This window comes from Cheilinus undulatus, linkage group 6 (genome assembly GCF_018320785.1).
Source record: "Cheilinus undulatus linkage group 6, ASM1832078v1, whole genome shotgun sequence".
NCBI classification, from domain to species: Eukaryota; Metazoa; Chordata; class Actinopteri; order Labriformes; family Labridae; genus Cheilinus; species Cheilinus undulatus.
In genome coordinates this window covers 18,851,035-18,876,880 of record NC_054870.1, presented here as the reverse complement: position 1 = coordinate 18,876,880, position 25,846 = coordinate 18,851,035, and the positions used below count along the sequence as shown (strand labels likewise).

Sequence of the window (25,846 nt, the reverse complement as noted above, 5' to 3'; positions counted from 1 at the left end):
TCTGAGAAAAAAAAGGTGCTTGTCTTGTGTTTCATTCCTTTTCTAAGATAATTTTTGGGGCTGTCCTTTACTTTGAAAGGACGGTTAAAGCGATTAAACAGTTTCAAACAATTTAAAACTTGTTTTCAATTTCTTTTGATTTATAACATTTTTAATCTGTTTTTATTTTATTTGTATTTTGTTTGTTTAACTTTAATTTATTTTCAATTATTTTTCAATAGAAATGTTTTTGTTGTTTTTGTTCTTTCAAAAATAGAAATTACATTCTGAACATTTTAATTTATTTTATTTTATATTCATTTTTATTCTTATTTTTTTTATTTATTTAGATTTTATTCATTTCATTTTTCTTAATAGTTTTTTCATTGTTTTTCTATTTTTTTGATTTTGTTTTTTTTTACAATAGCTGATGGTCCTTGGGGATATATTCACACACACACCTTGTGATCAGTTAAGTCATGAGGCTGTTGTGGGGAAGTGGGATTTTGAACACTTCCTTAACAGTCTTTTGTTCTGATCGGATTCTGCTCCTCGCATCTTTGGGAATCATTTCAGGGAGGATTTGCCAAGTGGCTCCTCATGTTACCCGTATTCCCCATCAAGTGTGTCACTGCAGACTGGCCGTGTCTGCATATTGCTTTTTGCTTGTCCATCATCTTTTCTCCTTTCTTGACTCCAGGAAACAAAAATTCTTCCGCACACCAGATGTAAAAGCTGCAGGAGCCTCCACAATCTCTAAAATGTCACTTGGTTCCCCCTTGTCACACATATGATCAAGCATTTTCATGCTGTTGGATCAAGCCACTGAGTGGAGCACAAATGATGATCAGTACGCAAGGACTTATGGTAACTGTAATTCCTGCTTCCCTTTGCTCTGCTCCACCGAAAAACTACACCTTTTGCCCTGAAGACATATCGTTTGAAACTGTCACATGCCCACGACAACATTGAGATGCAGTTGCAACAATAGCATTACATCTCCATTTATTACAACTTCAAAATACACTAAATAGCCTATCATGACAAAGTGAAAACAAAATCCTGTCTGGAGATGGGATTAAGATCCAGAAGGACAACGGTCACTGCAGCCCTCCACCGATCTGGGCTTATGGCAGAGTGACTAGATGGAAGCCTCTTCTCAAAACATATGAACGCCTGCTTGGCTTTCACACTGAGTTGTCTGCAATCTCCAAAACAATCAGCGGCCTTAAATCTCTTCTAAAAGGAGATTTACTAGACTTTCTTGCTTATGCTTTCTTGTCTACTGACCTCTCTCCCACTTGTGACACTTTTGCTTTTATTGTTTCATTTATTTTTATGATCTGCTTCTTGTGAAGTCGTTGCCTTGTGTAAATCGGTTTATGACATGAGTTTAAAAATGGTATGAGAGAATAGATGTGAAAGTGGCAGTTCTCACTTAAAAATAAAAAAAAAAATGATTTACTTTCCATTGGGTAGTTGATATTTTGGAGAAACTGATTAAACAGTAATATGTAGTTCCAGTGATCTCTTCTATCTCGGTTGTTCCAATAGAGGAATACTAACTGAAATGTCAGAGTAGTTATCTGCCTTTGAGACCCTGAAAATTGTGTCCAGAGACCTGCTCTTTTACAGTGTGATGGTGGTAAATATGAAAATCAACCAAGGTTATAATGCAGGCTAGGTTATATATCTTCTTTTGTTTTTTTCTTAACCCATAACCTTAAAATGCTTGTCCAGTGCTCCGCATTCATCGAGTATATCTGGTTATTTTTGCTCTTGTACTCCCACAATGACAGTGAAAGCTACATTTGACATCTATACGTCCTCCCTGACAGTCAGACGCAGACATTAATACAGACAGAGCATCTGAGTCTCCTTCTATTGTACAACAGTGAAGCCAAAAGCCACATGAACATTAAAAAGGAAAACCTACATGTTAAGGCATTTACCTCCCTGGGTTGAAATTGGCACAATTTAAATGGATGTTGTACAAATAAAACATTAGATTTCCACTTTTTGAGAAAAATAATAGATACATAGGGTTCATTTGTTTTGCAAAGCACTCTGGGTAGTGATCATGGTTAGCATGGCAAAGTAATCTGGCAGAGCAGTGGTTCTTAACTGGTTTAGCACATAGACTCACATAATGGCAAATGGTGAGCCGTATTTCTTAAATTTCTCAGTCATAATCAAATGTTCTCATGAAATATGGGACAGTTATGACTTGAGATGGAAGAAAACATCCATAAGAATAAAGAAATGTAGATGTTTCCTTCAAAATAAAGGCGCATATTTTCTCCTTGGCACTCAACTTCAACGCACTGAAATTGGCTTCACGATTCACCAGTTGAGAACAAAGACGTTAGAGTACTCAGATTTCCTTTTTGTTGTCACATAATGTGTTAGTTTTGCAGTTCAGGTAACCCATTGTAATACTACTTTTCATAAAAGTAGTCAGTTACTAAAAAAATGCCCTATTTCATCTCTCTGTTGTGGTCACAATAAAGAAATACAGAAAAGAAGAAGACCACAAAGCATCAGCACTGTTTCTGTTTCTCTCCTTCCTGCAGTCATGTCGGCACGCAGGAAGACAAACGCAGCTGTATCAGTGCTCCTGATACTGCTGATTTATAAATTAATAGGCAGAGAGAACACTATTACACTAGAGAATTACTGCCTTTTTGTTTAATTTTTGGACTAAAGGGACAGACATCAGCATTGTCACTGTGAACATTCGTACAAAAGCTTGTGTTGTATTGTTTTCATTGAACTGGCTGTGCAGCCGTTCCACTGACACAGTTTTGGGCTCATCCTTTGTGTAATTCTGCCTCTGTCCAGTTTATTGTCGGACTGAGCATATTAATGAGTCTTTTTTTAAAAATCTGTTAGTGATATGAAGCTGCAGAGTTAGATTATGGGCCATAAACCAGGCTGTAGAATGATGGTAAAGTCCCAGGCTAGCTGCTATTTTAATTGCTGCCAAGTGGAATAGCCTAAGTAATTAAGGGCTTTAATTTGTGGTGACGCAGAAGTACTCCAGCGACTTTCTTTCTTGGTAGTCAGAGCAATAACATATAAAGTTACTTTTCCCAGTAGATAACACAGTAATCTAACAAGTTAGTTTTAAAAGTAATGCAACCAAGCATCACTGGTATTGATGTTTAATGGCTGAATTGATCCTCTTTCTAAGGAGTGACATCTTTAAAGGCTTCAGCTTAATCAAGAGTGCGGTTTTAGTGAAGAGGAAAATAACAAACTTACTGTAATGTGGATTGTGGTGAATAAAATCAGAAAGATGAAAAGGGGTCTGGCTGCAGACCGTACATCTCTGATCCTTCTGTTTAAGGTCACGTTAAAGGTTAAGGGAAGGGTTAGGAGACTAAAAGTTCAATGTTAAAAACCCAACCTACAAAACCTGATTACAAAACACTGAACAAAGCTGAGTAAACAGTCTGAGTAGGGAAAAAGATAGTCCTCTATGAAAATACTCTATCACTACTAACAGAGCTTTGCTGTGTAAACTACGTTGCTAACGTTGCTAAAACAAAGCTCCTAAACAAGAAGCAACCTCCGGTCCTGAAAAATGAAGCCAATGAGGAAGTGCAAAAAATTGCAATACAGCGAGTGTCCACTTGAGGCTGGCTGCAGGACCACCGGAAGTCCTGCCTGGACACCTGTTAAACAGATATTTTATACACTAGAAATAACCTGCTTTACAGCCTGGTTCAAAAAAACAAACATGTCTCATTAGCTAATGCCGTCATGTGCTCTCACTGTACGGGAGGTGAATTTTTTTGTACCACAGTGGTTTAGATTATATTTAGGAAAAACCTCACTGATTGGTGCGTCTCATTTGATTGACAGACAGCTCGACAGGCAGAAGCTACATTTCTGTTAACCAGCTGACAGGAAGTAGGGCTTAGTAGGCGGGCCGTTAGGTTGATCCTAAGTTCAGTTGAGACCGCAATTTCAATAAGGAAGCCGCCGCTGATTGGCTGTTTGAGTCCGCCTATTATAAGCAGACGGCTGACGTCACACAGGGTTTGTCCAATTCTTTCTACTGTCTATGCTCCTAAAGCAGCTATGTAAGCTAGACAGCTATGTTATCTACATAGCTTTAGCTACTTTTGCTTAAGCTCGAGTTGCTAAATCTAACTTGGCTACATTAACTTAAGCAGCAACGTGAACACATAGCTATGTTAGCTATGTTAGCTCTAGCTGATGCTAAGTGGGCTAAAGCAAGCCACTGTTAGTAACTACTTCTAAAACAAGTTGATGCATAATTAAGTCCTGGATTAGACCTCTGACACTTTTCTCTGTTTTAGTTCTGAATTGTTGCTTAGTCTGTAATGTTTGCAATGTGATAATTTCTTAAAAGTGTCTGACAGACTTTTTTTTATGAATAAGGTTGAATTAAAAAAAAATCTAAAACTGAAAATGCATTTTACCAGCAAACTGAAACTGACAGATTGACATGTGCAGTCTACAGCCACTGTCACTACATTGCACATCAGTATCAGCCTTATTATTTCAGATCTCTCTTTCTCTCTCACTCTTTTAAAACCTACATAAAAGGCACTGATGTCGAGAAAATACCAGACAGACTTCTACTTATCATGAAACCTTTTTCATGTTCTATTTTTTATTATTGTATTAAAAATACGAATTTACTAGCAGAAGAGGGCCTCCATACGGTCATCCCCTCACACACCTGTCCCACAGTCAGGGACAAACAGGTAAGACTGTTATTCAGAGAGGGCAGGCTTTTACAGGGGGGCGTTTCCCGGCGTCGCTTCCAGCCAATCAGCGCTGCTGGAGCGGACCAGCGGCTTTGAGTGTGCCAGCTGAGCTCCAGGTCAGAGACCGATCAGCTTCGAGAGTTTTCAGACCTGCGAAGTGAGGAAAAGTTGTTAGCAGCGGACCTGCCAGCGGCACCGACAGCAGCTCGGTGCTCGGCGTGTCCCGGCCTGTGTGGAGCTTCTTCTGCGGGTGAGAGGCTGTACGATCCTCGGCAGTGTTCTGAGACTGTACGGCCCCGACCCCCCCCACCCCAGCCCGTCTCTCCAGCCTGGACTGACACTGTCTGCCCTGTTTTATGGACTAAACTCAAGTTCCCAAGTTTAATGCCACGATCTGTCACACCTCAGACCTGAGGACATTATTCACTCTCTTTGACTCTTCAGTTGGACTAAACGTAGACAGCCGGGGAATTACAACAGGGACAGAAATGACGGCCGAGAAGGAGAAAAAGAGGTAGGAGTTAATTTAATCCTCTTTCTAGGCAAGTTTGAGCTTTTTTAACAGACTTTTGTACAATACATGAATAAGCTGGCCTTCTGACAGCGGGCTTGTGTTGCAGAGGGAGACCTGTTGCTGCAGCGCTGCATGTGACTTGGCCTGCTTTTTGCTCTTATAGTGGCTCTGGACATTTACAGACTCCGCTAATGGCTTTATATGGAGTTTGGAGAAAGATTTGTGACCATGTTTTATGATTTAGTGTTTTGTTGGTGCCTTGCTTGTTGAATAGATTGATGTAAGGTAAGTGGATGATTTGATGTAGTCTGCAAGTGCAAGGAAATTAAACCTTCTCATCACAGTCAATATAATTACTTAGTTATAACTTGATAAACTGATTTTTTTTTGTTACTTTAAAAAAATGCAAATTGAGCTTCAATAGCAAGAAATTAAGAAATATGAACGCATAAGGCCAAAATAATTTTTCTATTTCAACAACCAACCACTCATTTGGTTTCAAATACATCACTTTCTGCAATCTTCAAAGGAACTGCATTCTCATTTTCTAATTATAGCTGTATTATTACAAAGAAATGTGGCTCAGCACTTTATTTTACAACTATTTCACAGACTTTTTGACTGAAAAATGTGTTTCCACAACATCAATCATTTAGTTTTCTGCAAACTTTTACAAAAAGTGCACATTGGCTTTGCATCTTTCTATTGATAATGAAAATGATCTCTCAAATGATGACAAAAGCCTTGGAGAAGTGGATAGATTTGTATGTTTTCAGTACTTTTTGTAGATAATATGACCTCTTACCTCCTTTCAGCACAGCCAGGCATCTAAATGGGACTATCAGTCATTCCTGTAGATATCAGTCTATCAGTCTTGCTGAGGAACTTTCTAGAACTGCAGGTAGCTGCAATGAAGTCTGCATTTCTGTGGGAGATTCCAGCTCCATTTAGGACTCTATCAGGTCTCTAAAGCTGCTGCTGTTTATAATGGCATCATTAATACATCTATGCACTGTTAATTCAGCTGATAATGACTGACAGGCATTGGTTTAACCTGCAGTAAAACACCTGGGAACATGAATATGTGAAGTTGCCTAATCTTGTGTTATTACTGTAAATATTTGAAGTATGTGGTTTTTCTGTCGTCAGCCTTGTTAGTGTCGCCATGCTGTTTTGGTTGTTAATTGTTCACCAGTGGTGGCGAGGTCGTTGGCTTTAGCTTGCATAATAATAATAGTTTGCTGGGTCCAGTTTGCCCCAGTTTAAGTGGCCAGTAACAGCCCCTAATCCCACCTGTCGATAAGAAAGTATCAACATCTTACACTGGAAATCCAATCAAGGCTTTCTTTTAAAGAGATGTTTGATAAAGTCATGGAAAAGTACAATGAATAGAACCTTTTGAAAATGTAGAAATTAGTGAGATTTCCTCTGCAGACTTTTTCTGAGGCCTTCTTGTCCGCTTAGTCCACATATGTTGCTCCTCTCTTGGTTTCGCTTTTCATCCATCTATCTCCATCAGATCAGAGCTGAAAGAGAAAAAAACAAGTATTTAAATGTGAGGAAAATGAGCACACGACTCTTCCTCTTCAGGGACACAAAGACAGTGAGAGAGATGAGTCTGGGAGCATTTCCTGTGGCTCGTCGACGCCTTGCTGCTTCCATCGGCCATTTTAGAAAAACAGACCTGTGAGTGAGCGTCCATCTGTCAGGCTGCAGATGATGAAAAGCGTCTCTGTGTGTGCATTGATGTGTTTTCCTGCATCAGTGTGTTTGTCTTTGTATTACACAGTGGCACTTTGTCATTGCTGTCGTACTGCCTGGAAGTCCTAATTGCTCTGATAAGTTCGTGTGATTCACTGCAGTGCAAACACCCCCACACGCTCACATCGTGTTGATTTGAGACATTAAAATAACACATCTTGATAGAAGAGGAAAACCTGATAGTGCAAATTTTCGTGTCAAGGTTTTGTTTTTATAATGTCAACCATAAGTCCTGTTAACCCAAATCTGTCTCACCAAATATGTGTTACACAAGTCTTGAAAACAGTCACACACCCTATTTATTTATTTTTTTTGCACACCAAGGACTCCATACAACTAGTCATCCTATTACACAAGAAAAACAGTGACGCTGCTCAGCTGTTCTTTGTTATTTTACTTTCTTTATAGGACACTTTGAAAGTGCTGAAGTCACTATCACTAGAAGGTAGCTATGTGGAAACTACTTTAAAGTTGAGAGTGAGTCACATATACTGATTCATTTAATGTACAGGTTTGATTCTCATTCAGCTAATTTATTTTTTGTCATTAAAACACCCTAAAGAGTGGACATCTGTCTTCAGGATTCATTAAAACCAGAGATGACTTCTTTAAAGTTGCTGAAAGGAGAAAAATGAAAATATTTCCTGCTGCAAAGAACCAAAGCTTAACTTCTGAGATGCTTGAAGAAGAAAAATCTGGCCTTTTTTGTGTGACCCAGGCAGAATAATTGTTGCTAATGTGGTGCACTTTGAGCACCATGAGATTACCTGAAAGGATGTTGAATTTTTGGCTGAAGGCAATATGTGCAAGCTAGCACTGTCCAGGACTAAGGATTTACATAGCTGAATGTGATTGTCTGATTTTGACATTAGTTTACTGATCATCAAAGCTCTTATTCACTCACTCATCTATCTTTAAAAGTAAAAAAAATCTTATTAGCATTTTGTCTTCTAGACTTGTAATAATAATCAATTCTATGATAGTTTATTTTATTCTCACACTTTTAATCTACATTATGGTGACGTTACAATATAATAACATGCTTATTTGCAATACAGAAAACTCATAGCTTCATATTAAAAGGAAACCAAAGTAATACCAGACTTCAATTTATTTATAATTTTTGAGCTTAGAAACAACATCACAATAAATAAACAACAACAACAACAAAAAAAAGAGAGGCAATTTTCAGTCAAACATTGGTTGCAAAATTCAGTAATGAATGTTTTAATAATATTCAGGCTCACACATGCCATGGAGTTCAATTTCAGTTATTAATGTTGTGAAACCCTTCATGCTATAAATCCTTGGCTCTCAACTAGTGGCTCGGGACCCAAAGTGGGTCGCAAAGCAGTGGGTTACGGTGGGTTGTGGTTGTGTGCCTGGGAAATAAATATATGTAGCAATGATGCGCTTTTATTTTGAAGGATATGTCTCCATCCCTTCGCATCATCACATCTTTTGTTCCATCTCTAGTACAAAATTCTCCATTTTACATTAGAAACTGTGGCGGCTTATTAGCGCCACTATAGAAAATATAAAGGATCAGTTTATTTCCTAAAAAGTTGATATTTTTAAGGTTATAAAGCTGTTAATTTATGGGAAATCAAACTTAAAGTTTTTCAGTTCAAAAGTTGTGAATTTATAACAAAATCTTAAATTTTCTAGTTGAAAATATTGTAAATTTTGTGTTTATAAACTCAACAATTTCAAGATTAAAAAGTTGTAAATTTACGAGAACCCAAACACTGGTCAGATAACCCCAGTTAACAGAAATGTTTCTTATGTATCTGGATGATAATGTGATGATTGTGAGCTACTTAAGTTTTTGTTATTAATCAGTCCTAGTACACACTATAACTTTATTAAGCTCTCAGCTGCAGGAAATCAGCTTTATCTGGTATTATTATCATATGTGTAATCAGCTATTTTCAACTTTAAGATCACAAGAAATCTAAGATTTGTTCTGGTAAATTTCTGACTCCTCAAAATAAAAGAAGAATCCACATTTTTCTCAAAAATGAAAAAAATCTTCATTTTCAATTGGTTTTTCAGAGTGGCCAAATACACTGTCATAAGTAAAGCTTGTTTATGATTGAAAAATGTAAGAGATTGTGGTTGTGATTCATAGAGGAGGAGGTGGTGGGTCCTGACTCAAGACCAGTTGAGAACTACTGCTATAGATCATAGGAAATGTGGAATAATATTAATACAAGATAAGGGATTTGTTCATTTTAACATGAAACTAACAAAAGTACGAGTACATAAACCAAACTTACATTAATAAATAGTAATAATATGTTTTTTATACAAAGATAGGTTATTATAAGTAATAATGCTGTAGAGAAAACAGGCAAATCTTTGTAAAATTTGACATTGAGCACCCCCATACAGCTGGAATGCACTGATCCTTGTTTCATGAGAAGGTGTCCCCTATGAGACTGGCAGTCAAAGAGGCTCTTTTGAACAAATTGAATATTCAACTACAGTCACCCTCATAAAAATGTAGTTCTTGCCTTTATTACAATCAAAATAGTACTCTTCTATCATGTTACTGATCAGTATTTCATCATAACTTTTATTTTCACTGAAAAAATCCTGATGACTCAAATATTAAGTTAAACATCAGTGTGGAGAACAAAAGTACTCTGCAGCACAATAATACTATTACATTACAAAGCATTCTGTGTCACAGTCATTTAAGAGTGTGTCATGACTGGTTTGTGTTGACTTGGCTATGTTCTGGTTTTGATATCATCTGGATGTATTGCTCAGCTTGTTGATTTATAAAATGGCAAACTTTTCCACAGCCCCTCATGTTTTCCTCAGTGTGAAATTAAACATCTACTTTCCAGCAGAAATTTGAATTTACTCTCTAAGACAACTCAGAATGACAACCATTCTGCTTTAATTCAGATCAGCGGCTCTCAGCCGGTCCAGCCTCAGCAGCAACCACCACCTCTTTAGTGAGATATCATGACCCAGATTTCTGAACATTTTCAACCTCTCAAAGTTTTTTAATGAAAAAGTTTGGAGTTTGGACAAACAGTAGGACTGGACAAAACCAGATGAAAAAGCACATCATTAGAACTGGGACAATAAGCATACATTCAATTTTATACTATTTCCCTTAATAGCATTTACATTTTTTAAAAATTTTTTCCCAGAAATCTTGAGAAAGGAAGACATTACCATGGAAAAAAACAGTTTCATCTTATAAATGATAAATGAAGTAAAAGTAAGAATAAGTACATCATACCACAGTTTTTTTTTTTTCCAGATGTGTATTCACCACTCATTGAAAACATTGCTGAGTCTTATTTTTGGGTCCCGGCCCACCAGTTGAGATCCACTGCTTTATTAGACTTAAGTGCATCACATATGAGATGTCATAACAAGACAGGCAAGGTGTATACAGATAGAGTAAGGTGAGTTTTTCACAGGGTAAAAAACAGAGATGTGACAAGGATGTTCTGATGAAGACTCATTTGAATTGAAACATGAAGACCAGTGATACTCGACGAGTGGCTCTTGAGCCACACGTGGCTTATTTATGTCAGCTTTTGGCTGTTTTAAGTCTGATTTGTTGAAAATATTTCCCCAGAAAACCTTTTAGAAAGGGGAAATTTGACCTCAGAATCCATCTATTGCAAGTCACATCAATCAATTTTTTTCCCCACACTTTAAATTTTCAACCTTTAATTTCAACCTTTATTTTTCTGTCTATATATATTCCATCAGATGTGCACAAGAGAGAACATGCGAGATACAGATCATTGATTCTTGAGAAAATGGACAAAACATAATCCAAACCTGATTTTGTACTTTTGTTTTACTGCTACAGTATTTTGAAGTGGATGTTTTTGGAGGTTGAAGTCTCAACTACAGTTATGAGTAGAAACAGGTTTTTAATTCAACATTTTTTTTCCAAAATGACTTTTTGCCCATTTTGATTTTTGTCAGCTCCATCAGATGAACTGAAATGTTAGAATTTTGATCTTATTAATTCAAGATGAATGTCAAGTTTTCAGTTACCTAATAGTGGCATTTAGTAATAATATTTAGAAATAAAATGCATTATTTTCACTTTTTTAGATATGTTGCACCCATCTGAAAATATCTCATCTCAGAGTTTTATATTTTTCTTACTTTATATCAAATATAACCATATTAAACAAATATTTTAGATTAATTAGCATTGCATATAGATAAGCTGTTTTTTTAACAAATAAGCAGAATGAAATGTCCTGAGAATAATGCAGTTTTTTAAATGAACAAAAGCACTGGCTTAAACTATATAATTTATTAAACTAAATAATTAAATAATTGGCTGTGGAGTTGATCCCATTTGGATTGTGGCTTTTTTAAAGGTATTGTCCAAGAGTTTGACTCTTCAGTTGAGCGGGGTTGAGGAACACTGGCGTAGACCCATTTATTTATTCATTTTTAAATAAATAACCTGAACAGTCATTGCTGTAGCTGATGCTGCTAAAAGATTCTGATAAGTGATAACATTTTTACATGGAATAATTTTAATTTGTTAATTGACAAAACAATAGCTTCTTCTGATCCTTTGAATAAAGTTCAAACCCGTGTTCCAAAGATAAAAATTAAAGGCAGAACATTTTATTTTTGAATACATTTATGGTTTAAAAAAAAAAAAAAAAAAACTACCATGAACTAAACACTGTGCAAAAATGCAGTAACCTCAGTGAGTGTATTTACAAAAGAGGAATTTATTACCTATAGGTAATAGGTAAGTGGAGAAGCACTGACATTAAAGACATCGGTAAAACTTCTCTGATGTCCTCTAAATGTGCTTTCACATTTTCTGTCTACTATCTATCTAAACCCATGCTACTCTGATTTGCTGTGGTCGTCATATTACTGTGATAAGTTTATAGCTTGCTCTGTTAAGCTAGGTTACCCTAACTTTTGCTCACCAACATTAACAGATGAACATGACTGACACACAAGTCATGTCATGACTAATTGGCCAGGTGAGTTGAATTGAAACACAGACACGTATGGAGTTGTTGTTTCTTTCACAAACCAGTTTTAAACTTACCACGACTACTCTGGGCTCTCGTTCACGCTGCTGTAAGGAAGTAAATATGGAGTGTGTGACATGAAAGGAGTTGGAGCGCCATTATCATTATTCACCTAAGATGTTATTTGGGAGACTCACTCTAAAAGCGTCATGGAAGTTTCCCTGAACATGATGCAAAAATCACTGGAGCAAAAGCATCAATCAGACTAACACTTAGGGTTATAAAGGAAACACCTTAAGGACTTTCATTTTGTTAAACATTGAATGGTAATACTAGCAAGATTTTTAAGCCACGTTTTACTCCTTTTGTAAATTCTGATTGCAAATATTTTACCATCAATGTAATTTGCTCAAATTATATTTTATGTTGACCTTTGACTCTAAAATCTTGACTTGGATGCTACCTTGATAACAGTTTCAGTTATTTCCTAAGCAAAAATGTCAAATGTTTGGTCGTTTTAGCCTTGAAATTTTGATTTTGAAGCATCTTTTAGTTTTGCAATTGCATATCATGTTTGAATTTTGTAGCGCAAACGTTTAATTTTTGTAATGATCAGCTGATGTATTCATGAAGAGAATCATTGTTAGTTGTATCCCTTGGTTAGATAATTAGATAATAAACATCTTCAGTGCCACCAAATGATTCAGCAGAAGGCTGAATGAAACATTTGTAGGGACATGTACACAGACTGACACATTCCTGCTCAAAGCCAAATGCATCAAACGTTTGAGAAGAAAAAGTCCAAAATTGCTGCAAGTTTTTAACCCGGGGTCGAAAGTTTAAGGACCTCTGATTATGAAATGTTTCAGATCGAGTGAAGCCGGGAAATCAGATCAGTTATACAATAAATTTGGAATCCGGCAAACTGCGTCACATTGGTGATATCAGATGAAAAAAGGTTAAAGCCGCGGCTTGCTGGCTGACATCCAGCCTCTGATCAGTGCAAGCCGTACACACTGCAGGGTTTCTGTGTTTGTTGTGGTCTGTCACAGCTTCAGTCAGTCTTTAACACGCTAACACATGAGCAGACATCCTTACATCAGTCTTTTTCTCCACCTCTGACTACATTAAATAACTTTATTTAGACGTCCCGGCTGAATGAGACCAGAAATAAGTCAGTGAAGACGGCCGCTCGTTTCTGTCATCATGTGACTGCACTGGAAACAATGTCCAAAGGTCAGAGTCCGGGGCAGCTGCCAGCACATATACATTACATGGCTGTGGAGGGAGCCATATATTCACATGTATTTACTGCTGCTTTTTAAACCCATTTATTATCATAGTCAGCTGATGTAACCGTATAACCTGACACCGAAGAGAAACATGGCTGAACATGCATCTGAGCAATTATGATACGGAAGGTGTAGATTCATGTCTAGTATTTTATTTATGAGAGGTTTCTCAGCAAAATTATTTGATATATTTTTCCACATATAAGATCTGCTTATTCATCTTTTTGTATTTAGAAAAACAAAGAGGGCATCAGTGGAAGTTAAAGGCAGAATAATTCTTCCACTGCTTGGGTGAATGGAAATAGGTGAGGTTTTCCTGCTAGCTTTAGAGTCAGTTTGTTAAGTTGGGGTGAGCAGATGTGAGAAAACAACATGAAATAATAAAGAAAATTTAATGGGAGCAGGTAAATGAGGGTGATATTGTTTATTTCATGTGACCGGCGGAAGAGCACAAACTGCTCAGTGATCCTTGTGAATGAAATTTAACAGTTTCATTGTGTTTTCTGTCTGTTCGCCTACAGAAGAGGATTAGGGCAAAAAAATGCTGCTGTGCTCTTTGAGTAAAAAGTCAAATGACAAGAAAAAAAGTGGGAATGTAGAGAATTAAGTCAAAATTTCAAGAGTAAAGTTGACATACATTTTTAAGATAAAGTTGATATGACGAGTAAATGAAAATGTCAAGAACTAAGTCAACATTTTAAGAATAACGTTGAAATTAGGGCTGGGCAGTTAGTTGAAATCAAGATTAAATTTGCAATATGCTCACTGTGATTTTCAAATCCCAGAAGGTGCAATATTTCTTTGACCTTTGCAAGCTTATGCAAGCTCTCACTTTCAACTGTCAGTTTTTTTCTAGATTATGCCAAAAAAATCCGACTTTCCTTGTTTTTGTGTGTTTGTCTTATTAAAAATAAGAGTACATAAACAGTTCACATTGAATTTGGTATAAATTTAAAAAATCACAATTACATATTTCTAAAAAATTCCAGCCTTAGTTTTATGTACCAAGTTTTGTGTTTGGTTTATTGTAGAAAGATTTCTTGCTTGTTTGTTGACAAATACTCAATACGAGGAACTTCAAAAATATTGGTATAAAACACTGCGATTAATATTTCCCCAAAGTGTTCAGCCTTAGTTGAAATAAGCGTTAAAGATTAAAGTGGAAATGACAAGAAAAAAGTCAAAATTTCCATAATATAGTTGAATACAGACTTGAGAAAAAGTGGAAGTTTAAGAGTAAAGTCAAACCATATTAGACTTTAACAAACAGTGGATCTATCTCTATTGTATTTTTTTGACTATCTCTAAAATATGCCTTGTAGTGATGAACATGTGTAAATATGCCTTAGAATTGGATATAACAACATCCTTTGTCTTTTGGTTTTCAGTTTTAAGTGTTATCAGTGTCGCCCTGTTGAGGCTCTGGCAGCTCCTACTGCTGTTAGTCATGCCGTTGAGACGCTGACTTTACTCTTGACATTTTAACTTTAATGCCAAAATAACATTTAGAATTTTTTCTCAAAACTTTATTTAGCTTTATTCCTGAATATTTGGACTTATTCATGCCAGTTTCACTTTATTCTCAAACTGCACAGCATTATTTTTTAATACTAGTCTTCTTCCGTTATTTGCTTATATGTAAATCTTTGTTTTCTTTATTGTGAGGTGTTTGTGTTAAACTACACATAGCATTAATCCAAATTGTTATTATATTGTTGGACTTTGATGCCTAATCTGACCCTCTTTTGCCATTCCTTTTACATGTGCTGCCTTCTGGGAGCCCTGCTGTTGAACAGGGTTTTTCTCCTGCTGTGAAGTGCTTGCTGTTAATTTTCTGGAAATTTCCAGCAGTATGCATGTGAAAATGAAAATATTGAGACTGCACCCTGAATCTTCCTGTGTAGCCTGTCCACTAATGCACTTCACAGTTGGAAACTGTCACTGTAAAAAGGAGGGGGCATTTTAAAAGGAAGGGCATGACAATAAATGGTGTATGAAACAATAGTGCCCAATGTTGTTATGACACTTTATGCCTTTAGATCACTGGATGGATAATTCCTCTCTGCCAGGATGCTGCATTTAAAAAAAAAAAAACACAATATAATGTGTTTATCATATTTGAAAACTAACTCTAAAACTTCTATTTGTCCTAATTTTTAAAAATTGTATGATTTTTTTGTGCATCTGTCCAAGTCATTCAAGTAGATGTCTGACTTGCAGAGAAGCAGCTTCTCTCTTTCTCTTTCCCTCACACTGAACCTTGACTATAAAGACCCTCATTTACCATTTTATTCTGTCATTTTCAGCCATGTGCTGTAAGGCCAGGTAACAAGAAAGTCTGAATGTCAAAGAGGCATTCTGTCTGTGTTACGTTTTTATTGGCGTGTCTTCAAATGTGCCCTAACTTGGGTGTTTTTTCCTCTATTTATGAAAAGTATTATAAAGCTGTTTGGTTTTAAAGTGCACATTTAAATTGTCATGAGAACAATATCTTGAAAGTGTGTATTTAAATTCTTTATAACGTTTTTAGATGATCATCAATGTAACTAACACTGTTCCTCCAGGAAATGTCCTTCTAATGGTGCTAATGATGAAATATTGAAGTGCTACTAAGCATTAATCGTCTTTTACTTTGTTGTTCTTCAGTTTCTGCTCCTCATTATCTGGCCTTGTTTCTGCATCTTTGTGCTCTCTGTTGTGCTAACTCATGAGAGGGGAGGAGAGAGGAGGGGAGGGAAGAGGAAAAGCTGCCAAAAACATGAAAGAGAGAGAAGAGGGGAGGACAGAAACATGTGAAGGAGGACAAAGTGCTACTAATTTGGCTGTAGAGTTGATACAGATGAACATAAATCAACCATAAACCTAAAGGCAGATGATTGGAGACCAACGGTGTCTCAGAGTTCAGGCCTGTCAGCGTTTCGCATCATCGCAGTGAGCCGAGGCCTGGTTGGCACGGCGCCGTCATGCCTCTTTTGTGTGCTAACCCCGACCAGCCCAGCCTCCAAACACTACCCAAACATCACGCCACTCAGAGCAAGCGCTCAACCTGCTCCCTGAAACGCAGAGGAATGCAGGAGAGAGGAGTCCAAATCTTTAAAAGTGTGAGCTCTGAGTGGCTTTTCTGCCTCTTTACACCAAGAAAAAACCTGTGAAGAAATAAAGCGCATTAACTGAAGTAGTGTGCCCACAGTTTTCAGATTCTTGTTCCTGAGAGACACTTTACCGAGGCTTTATTTATCTATCTGTGGACTTTCAGATTTTACACTCACCATTCATTATAAAATATTTGTAGCATCTTTGACTTTTCCAGAATTGCATTTTTTTCTTCAAGCTAAACCTCTTTTAAGTCCAGCCCAATTCTTACGACACAATTATACAGGCTGTACCCAGCAATAGCAACTTCCATTTACTGATTTATCAATCTTTTTACAATTTTAGTCTCCAGTTGTTGACAAGAGATGGAAAATAGTAACAAATGTGTATCACAAGTGGGTTTTCCTTTCACCAGTTTTAAAGTGCATTTTGAATGTGCACATAAAAAACTTGACTTAATACAGTGGAATTTAAAAATTACAAAAAAAAAAAAAAAAAACGCTTGAAAGGGGGGTGTAAGCAGTGTTAATTCTTACAGCTTTTTCATATTTAGTCTAAGTCTTTAGATTTAAATGCCTTTTAGTTTTAGTCACATTTAGTAATTTCTACAATTCAAACATGTTTTAGTCAAAATGTTTTGTCAACTACAGATGCAAAAATGATTAATGGTATTGGCAGATATGAAAATTTCTGCTTAAAACTGATATTTTGGCTATTAAAATCACAGAAAGTTGACATTTGAGTCTTTTTTTTAATGAGTGAGACTCTGTACCATCTCTGCAATGTATAGGGTGTGTGAGAGACAACGGGTCTGCAGCTACAATGAGCAGACTGAGAGCTTACAGGAGCAGATCCATGTTGATCTAAAACACAGATCTCACAGATCTTCAACTTTTAGAAGGGACTGTTGTCTTTAACATGTTTATCTCTTCTCTGAGCTTCCCAAGAGGTAGATGGATGGAAACGCACATAGCTTTACGTTTTCTTTTACTGAATTCTAAAACTTTGAAATGTTGTGATTCTTCTGGGTGGAAAGCCCACCTCTTTTTACTCAAACTAACAGTCTAAACACAAAGGAGGGGTGTTCCCAATTTTTAGTTGGTTAAATCAGAAGTTTTTATTCCGACAAGCTGTCAAAAACTGAGAGAAACTCTAAAATTGAGCGCTGTTTCTCTTTATAAAAGCATCCAATTATCCTGAATCCTCTGCTGAGTTTTCTCTCTACACTGGGCGGTCAGTTTGTTTGGCGCTTTATAGCTCTGGGAAAATCCCAAATCCATTGTCCATGATGTTTTTAGGAAAGGATCCTTAAGCTTTTACTTCTGTTTTGATTACTTACAGGAATCCCTTCTTTATTTCCTGCAAGTCTGTGTTTTTTATTAGGGAAGAAATAAATGCTCTCTTGGTTGAATTGCCATGAATTACCTGAGGTTGTTTATTGTATATTGTGGTTGTTAGTCACGTGGCACTACAGTAATATCTGGATACTTTCCAATCGTAGCCAGATATAAACAAAGCATGCTAAATGAATACCATTGATAGCAAGTATAGTGATAGTGAGTAGGAACTGAGTAGTGTGGCAGTATTGTCATCTAAAGTGATAAAGTTGACAGTGGTACTGCTGCTGGAAACTGACACACTCTTAAGGCACAATAGCCATGCACACAGATTTTTAAAAATGCTGTTTTACTGCATAACTGCCCAACTTTAATCCAGGTTGAAATCATGACTACTTCTCCCTCGCTTGCCCCCCTCCTCTCATCCCCCCTCTCTCTTTCTCTCTCTCTCTCGCACTGAACCCTGATTTTAAACACCATGATTTGACTTTTGTGGATATTGACCATTGAAATATAACAGATAAAAGCATACATTTATAGCCAACTCACAGGTCATAACAGAAACTGAATTAAAAAGTTGTTTTCATCTCTCCAACTTGGCTCAACACAATGAGGAATGAGTGTGTGCTCTATGAAGCTTTCTGTAAGGATGGATGGATTCAGAGGGATTCTAAAACCGAAACAATTTGCCACATTTTAAAGATTTTTGCAGTGAAGGCACATAAAAACACAACGGACTCAGTGTGCAAGGTTCTAGCATGTTATGTTACGGATCCACTAATAACGCATCAGAAAATAATGGACCCAGTGTGTGAAGACCTTTAAGTTTAGAAAGAGCACCACTGACAGAGAAGACTGATCATTTAGCTGGCTAATAGTGCACATGTCTACTTTCCATTATGGCCAGTACTACAATTGATGTAAAAGTTATTGCTTATTTTACTTTGATAACTTTTGTGTATCATTTTGATATTTTCATTGACTGTTTCTTTGCATTCTGCCCTTCTTATTTTTGATGCTTTTGATAGAGATCAGCCAATTATTGGCTCTACTTGGCTCTAAAATGTTGATTAATAAAGTTCTTTTTTATCTTCCCTTACACCACCTTATCATTTTATATAACAATTAAAGCAGCAGATGGTACAGTCTTAGCAAGTGACTTTAATGTGTACAACACCATAAATCTGGTTTTAATTCCTGTTATTGAACACATGGGTGGCCAACCTGATGCTCTGTGGAGTCAGAGGCCCCTGGTCAGCTGTACTTAACGCCCCTGTGGTCCCCCCACACAGTGAAGGGAAACAGCGGGGGAATAGGTGGTCTGGGAAACCTCTCTGCATCTTTCCATTGTTATTTTTATCTCATTTATTCTCACCCGCCTACTCCTTCAGCCTCATACTTTCCGTCTTTGTTTCTTTTTCTTCTGTGTCTTTTTTTTTTCTCGTATCACATTCTCTCATATTTAATCTGGACTCCCGGCTGCGCTCGCTTTGTTGTTGTTGTTGTTCTCCCCCCCTCGTTGCCTCCCATGTTTCTCCTCCATGTTTGAGGTCATCTGAGCAGGCCTACATGCTCCCCTCTCTCTGCGCTCCTTCAGAACTCTGTCGCCTCGCCATTTCCTATTTCCTGTCCGCCAGCTCTCCGTCTTCCTCTTCCTCTGCTACCGAAATGGCCCTGATCCCCTCTGTGAGCTGCAATGTGTCACATGTTCCTGGTCCTCCCAGACAGCCCCCCAATCTAATGGATCTCTATAAAGCTCTTTTAGGTAAAAGATGGTTCATTCGTCTCTTTTGAATTTCATGATTTTTGAAAGGTTCATTTTAAAAGGAAAAAAACATGTCTAGATGACTTTTTAGCACACTGATTAGTCTTCGGAAGATTTTTTTTACAGGCTTTAAGAAAGGCTCTGGAGGTCAGGATACATAATTTGTCTTCCATCTTTCTGCTCTTTTTATCCACCCATAACTGCCATCTTTCAACATGAGACGATACAAACTGCTCTCGCTCTTTACTGCTTGTGTACATGTTGTCAGTGGTCTGCATGCACTGCAGATGATGCCATCATCTTCATACTCGGATGTAAAATATGAAGCCGAAAAAAGTCTGAGGATGATTGAGGATGAGTGCTGAGTTAGCATTTTTGTAGCTGATTGACTGGAGCAATTAATATGGAGTCCAAGGAGGCATCATTGCAGGTGAATAAGGCCATAACAAGCTAAAAATGTATCAGATAAATAAAAACTTAGGTGTATCTTAAAAAGAACAAATTCATTGGCAGGCTCAGACAGCTGAAGACCACTAAAGTGAACAATTACAGAATCCTTTACCTGGTTAAGATAATCCCCTTTACAAAATCTAGACAAGGCAAAATACTCTGGAGGAAGTCGGTGTATCATTGTGGAAGTCTGGACACCTACATGAATGTAAATATAGAGGGTTTACAACAAGGTGAAAACCACATTCAAGAATGGGAGGGCTAAATTAGACTTTAGCCAAAATGATCTACAATAGCATTTCCAGGTCTGGAATCAGACCAAGAAAACATAAATAATGGGGAAAGTATGGAGACATGTTTGGCTGCCAATGGAATGGCCTTGACAGAGCTAGCAAGTAGGTGTAGGTGGTAATACCCTAAACTGAGGTTTTAAAAAAATAATTGTCATGAAGACAGTGCTTAGTATTGAGCAAAAATGTGTATTAAATGGGCTTGAAATCTCGGTCTATAATGCTCTTTAAAACTGTAATGAGCCTGCCACCACTAGAGGCCACTGTAGCTTCAGTTAATGGCTGCTGTCTTCCTGTCTGAGCTTGTAACAGTGCTGTATGACAGTTTTTTAAGTAGTAAATGGAAATACAGTGGTGTGTAGGCTGTCAAGGGTTGAACTCATAACAACTCAACTCGAGTGAAGAGGCCATATATGAAAGCGTGATATTAATCTGCGAAGAGGAACAAAGGCTGGCAGAGCTAGCTGCTAATGTTAGCCACACTGTACAGAGTGGCTAACAGAGAATAACGGGCTCACATCACACCCAACACAATAACCCTGTGAGGAAGTATTTTCTCCCCTTTAGACTAGTCCGTTAAACGCAATTTAAATGGCCGCTTACGTTTAGCCAAATGGGGAAAGACTAGAAACATCCTTAATTTGTGTCATATTTTATGTGCTGTTTCTTATGTTCTAGCCACTCATTTGATACGACACTGCCTGATTTGCTGAATTTCCTGACTTAGACTTGTGTTTAGTGAAGTTTGTTTCTTTTTTAACAGATTCTTTTATGCATCCAGAGCTTCAGAAAATTTGAAAAGAAAATCTCTAAATTTGCAAAGATGAATTAAGAAAATGTAGTAGCACGTTTTCATTCATTGGTTTGATTCTGTAAGGTCTTTCTGATAAGAGACAACAGCAGGGCTAAAAAGCCATTCACTCTTAACAGGATGTGACCCCATCAGAGCCGTGGGGTTTTTTTGCCTGCTGACGAGGATTTTTGTTGCCTGAACATGTGAACGGGACACCTGATGTCGTCATTTTATTCTTTTATGCAATGACACATTAAAAAAAGAGTAGGGAGGTATTATTCTATTTATGAGTTTATTTAGCTGAACAAAAGCTGAGTTTTTAAATTCTTCCTTTGTAAACTGGACTGTAAACTGTAGGTGTGGGTGGGAGTTTTCGTGAGAGCGGTGACAGAGTGAAAAACAGTACGAGACTTACATTCCTTTCTCTTTAAGTCCCTTTAATCCTCTACAGATTACACTTCATCATTCCTGTTTTCAGACTGCGTTTCAGGACATGAAAACTGATGAAAGACAGCTTTCTCTTGTTTTTTTTTTGTTTGTTTTTTGTTTGTTTTTTTTTAACCTCTGTCATGGAATGAGTCAGATTTACAAATAAACCACCACAGTTTGTCATGTTTCTCAGTTGCAGTAAAATGGACATAAAATTCCAGATTCCCTGAATATTACTAATGGTAGCTGCTTATAAACGGTTAAAAAAAAATCCCCTTACTGTCGCCTACTCACTGGTGATTTGAATAGCTGTTTCCTTCAAGCACTGACTCATGATTTCCAGCTCCTCTTACCTTTGTTCAATAAGGTAAACATAAAATTGGCTGTCTTCTCTGATGGTCCAAGCACTTGTCGTTTAATGAGATAGGATAGTGGATAGCATCAGGGAGAGATGGTTTGAGAATGACATGCTGTAAAAGAACCACAGGCCAGATTTAAACCTGAGCTGCCCATTTCAGAAATGACAGCCTTGTTACGCTGGACATGCAAATATGAGCACCAGGCTTGCACTCAATGAACAATAGTTTTTCAATCCAAGTACTTCTTCCACATGTTCTCTTTATTTCTTGATCTTTTCTCCTGAAGAATTGCTCAATTACCTGAACAAAAAAAGGAAGATTCAAGTTTTATGATGATGTTTGAGCTGATAGTCTTTTTAAAAAATATCAGAAGAGGCTATGATTCTTGACTACAAAGAAATAACTTGAAAAATTTCCAATATTTAAAAAAAAAAAGATTAGCTGGACCAACAAATGGCTAAGAACAACATATTACACTATTCTGAAGTGGCCTTTAATAATGTCCAGCTAACCCCCTGGGACAACTGTCTCCTTAGCTTTCTCTGGCCCATGTTCATGTCCCTATGGTGAAATTATTTTATTTTCCAGGGGTATCATTAATTTTTTCCTTTATACTCATGTTACATCATGAACTTGACAATCCAGCTACCACTCTGCCATGTTCTTCAGAAATAATTCCAACAGGGCATGGCATCTGAAGTTCTGCACATAGATTCACTGGGGTCTAAATGTCACTTTAAACTATGCTCAGACCTCACTTTGGGTTTGATCTCGTTACTAAATAATTTTTCCTGTTTACCTGTTGGCTTCTGGGACAAATGGGTCATGGCTGATACACTGGCACTACCACATTTTAATCAGAAAAGGTACCTACAATAACAGCTGTATTTCACTTTTCTGTGGATCCAAACAAACTTCAAGTCCTGCATTTTAATAGAGAAAGATGAAGTCCATGTAAACTACCCCACTTTAGAAAGTTGTGACTTTGTATAAAATGTAAATAACAACTACTGTATGTGATTGGAGCACAGATTTGAGGTGGGCTGTAAACCGGTATTAATACTGTAACTGGTAGAATTTTTTCCACGGAACGGATTTCTGCAACACTGTCATCACAGGTTTGAATGCCTACATTGTGCTGTGATGCAAGCACGAGGCATATCCACTCCCACAACTGGTGGAGCGAGTGATTTGTGATGGACAGTTCAGGCTGAGTTCAGTCAATAGCATGTTTAGCTCTAGTATTACGTAACTAACCAAATGTCACCCGCTCTTGCCGTTGAAACTAAGCACGGTTAGCAGGCAACAACATGTGTTCTTTCCTCTCAAAGTTTGATGGCTGTACCGCAACAAAGTCAGTGTGCCATCTCTGTCAGCCTGTCTGGGGCTTTAACACAAGCTAAGTGCTGCTTTGGCTGGTCTTGGTTTGTCGAGAAGAGAGGAGGGGGTTAATAATTCTTGAATATGGATTAAAAAAGAATTCTCTCTTTTTAATTTTGTAATACCGCAATATAATAGCATTACTGACAAAGACAAGAAAAATACCATGATATGATTTTTAGGCCATATCGCCCCGGCCTAGCACAAATTGCCTGGTGGTTTAAAGTGCTCCCCATGTCCGCAGAAGGACTCAAGTCTGGCCAGTTGCTACTCTCTTATCCCTGTTGCTGACTCTATCCACTGTCCTTAAGTGGATAGAGTCCTTACTTAAAACAAACCAGTCATGAGTTAAAACACACCTTGAAACAGCTATTTATAGTATTATTATCTATCTTGTGACAACTTATAAGTTGTCACAACGGTGGGCTCAAGTCAAACCAAGTCGGTCCATTCCAGCACAGAGCCCAGACAGGACAGAGATGCTTTGTAAAGCAAGCACATTTGCTGTATGTTACTGTTATTACAGACATCGAACCTTGAGAGAAAAGAATGCACACACTTTAGATTATAGTGCTGAGCATTAATTGCACTCACAAGAAGGTGACGTCCAGTTAGGTATCTGGCTTTTCAATTAAATATTTGGTTTCAGTCGTTTTGAATTTATCATATTCTGTTTTTGCTAATATCTCAGACAATATCCCAGATTTATTGAATTTAGGGTTGTATAATCCAAATGAATGTCTACAACACACTTAACACTGTGAAATACCCCTTTAATTGCTCTTACATTAAAATTGTTTCCCTTCAGTTTGTGTTTTTGCCTGTAAATGTGATGTTCAGGGTGATTGGTATTCTACGGGAGGGTCTCTGCTGGGTCAGCTGACCTGCACACCACCTGTGCCCCCCACCACCACCTCTCTCTCTCTCGCTTCTGTGCCTCTCTCAATCAGCCTGTCTATCCCCACCATCAGCGCAGCGTGGGCGGGTTTGTTTGTTTGTGCCAGAGTATGCCTCTGTGTGTCTTTCATGGACTATCAGAATCATCAGCAATCTCCTGCATCGTTCTTCCCCTGATTGAGCCCAAGTCGGGGCCCCTGTCTGGGATAGCTGTTTGTTCGGCGGTGTGTATGTGCGTTTATGTATGTGTGTGTGCTTGGCTATGTTTCCAGAACTCGCTGTTCCTCAGGATCACAGATTAGCCCATACTGTATTGTTGCTCTGTGTTTGTGTTCGGCCAGGCGCCACAGCTACAGGAAGACTCACTATAAGCAAGGAAAGGTGTGTGTTCATATGTGTGTGTGTTTAGGGTGTTGGCAGACTCATCAGTGTCTTTGACCCTAAGCCACCTCTATAGTGGAAAGTATCTTTTTTTTTATTTCTAAAAGAAAACAAGCTAAAAAAAAACCCACAAACATCAATGCTATATAACTAAAGGAGCAGTTCAACATTTTTGTATGGTGAAGTCCACACGTCTTCGTAAATCAGTGGGTATTATGTCAAGGCTTATTTTCTTAAGAGATTTAAAGGTGGATCAAATTTTTTCAAGTCCAGCTTAAGCCAGGGATGAATGCAAGAACTGATGTTTGCATGAAATGAAGATGGTGTTACTGTCCCATTTAAAGCACTTTAGATGTCTTAAACTGCTAGTATGGACAAGAGGAATGATTTAGACAAACAAGCACTGCTTTTTGTTCAAAGGGGAGTTATGCTATTTAAGCTGAGGATTGAGGCTCTTGAACAAACTCTGTTTATTTTTCCATTTGGTCAGTGTTTGATTTATGTCGCTTTAAAGATGGAAAATAGTCAATGAAACAAGTTAAAATGATTCTTAAATAAATGAATAAATGAAGCTTAAGGTTAAACAGTCACACGCATGCTTTGTTTATAGCCTCCCTTGTTTTAGAATATTGAACCAATAAAAAAATTAAACTATTATTGCTTAAAAGTCACACCTAGTGAAATCTCCCTTTTTTTGTTGCATTCTGAAATTCAACTCTTTATATGTATTTTTTTTTTTTATTTATTATTTATTTTTGTATGGTTGAAATCTAAAGTCACTGATTTCCTGTTTGGATACAGACCTGCTTTTATTTTTAAAGGAAATAAGAAATGAGTGATGCAGCAATGCATCAGTGGAACATCGGTATCGCCTGATGGTGACCTTATGAACCTTCATCGACCCATCAGCAAAAAATGTTACTTGGGCCGATAACAGTGGACGATGTTTGAGAAAATGCAAAAATATGACAAAAGCAATAAGAGACAATAGTCTGGCAAGTTTTTTCTGTGTACGCTCCAGCTGACTGTCCAACTGAGTTCGCAATGTGTGGCGTCTTTGACATGGTTGCAATTAGCCAAAAATAGTGGGACGCTTTAACCATCCTCCCATTGCCTGTTCACAAAGGAATGTAGCAACAAAAAACTGCAGCAGGACATCTCAGCCCAGTGGAATGATAGGCTACATCACATGATGGATAGCCTCTTGGATCAAAAACACATTCTTTACATATGCCACAGACTAGATCGGACTTTCTTTGTGTTGAAAAAGGAATTAAGGTAACAGTTCAAAGTTAAAAGTTTGTTTATACAAGGTGCAGAAGACCTTCATACTTGTCCACTGAGCTCTCTGTGAGTTTTTTAAACTGAAATGAGACTTTAAGGAGCACTTGTT

At 37.5% G+C, this 25,846-nt stretch overlaps 1 protein-coding gene across 1 annotated transcript in view; it reads left to right on the top strand.

The window, feature by feature from the left end:
- The first annotated feature begins 4,833 nt into the window (after positions 1-4,833).
- epas1b (endothelial PAS domain protein 1b) overlaps positions 4,834-25,846 on the top strand; it is a 93,809-nt gene continuing 72,796 nt past the window's right edge. Inside the window, exon 1 of the mRNA XM_041789141.1 lies at positions 4,834-5,235. Within this exon, the coding sequence (XP_041645075.1) occupies positions 5,210-5,235 (26 nt within the window). The 5' untranslated portion in view covers positions 4,834-5,209. The remainder of the gene's footprint in view (positions 5,236-25,846) is intronic.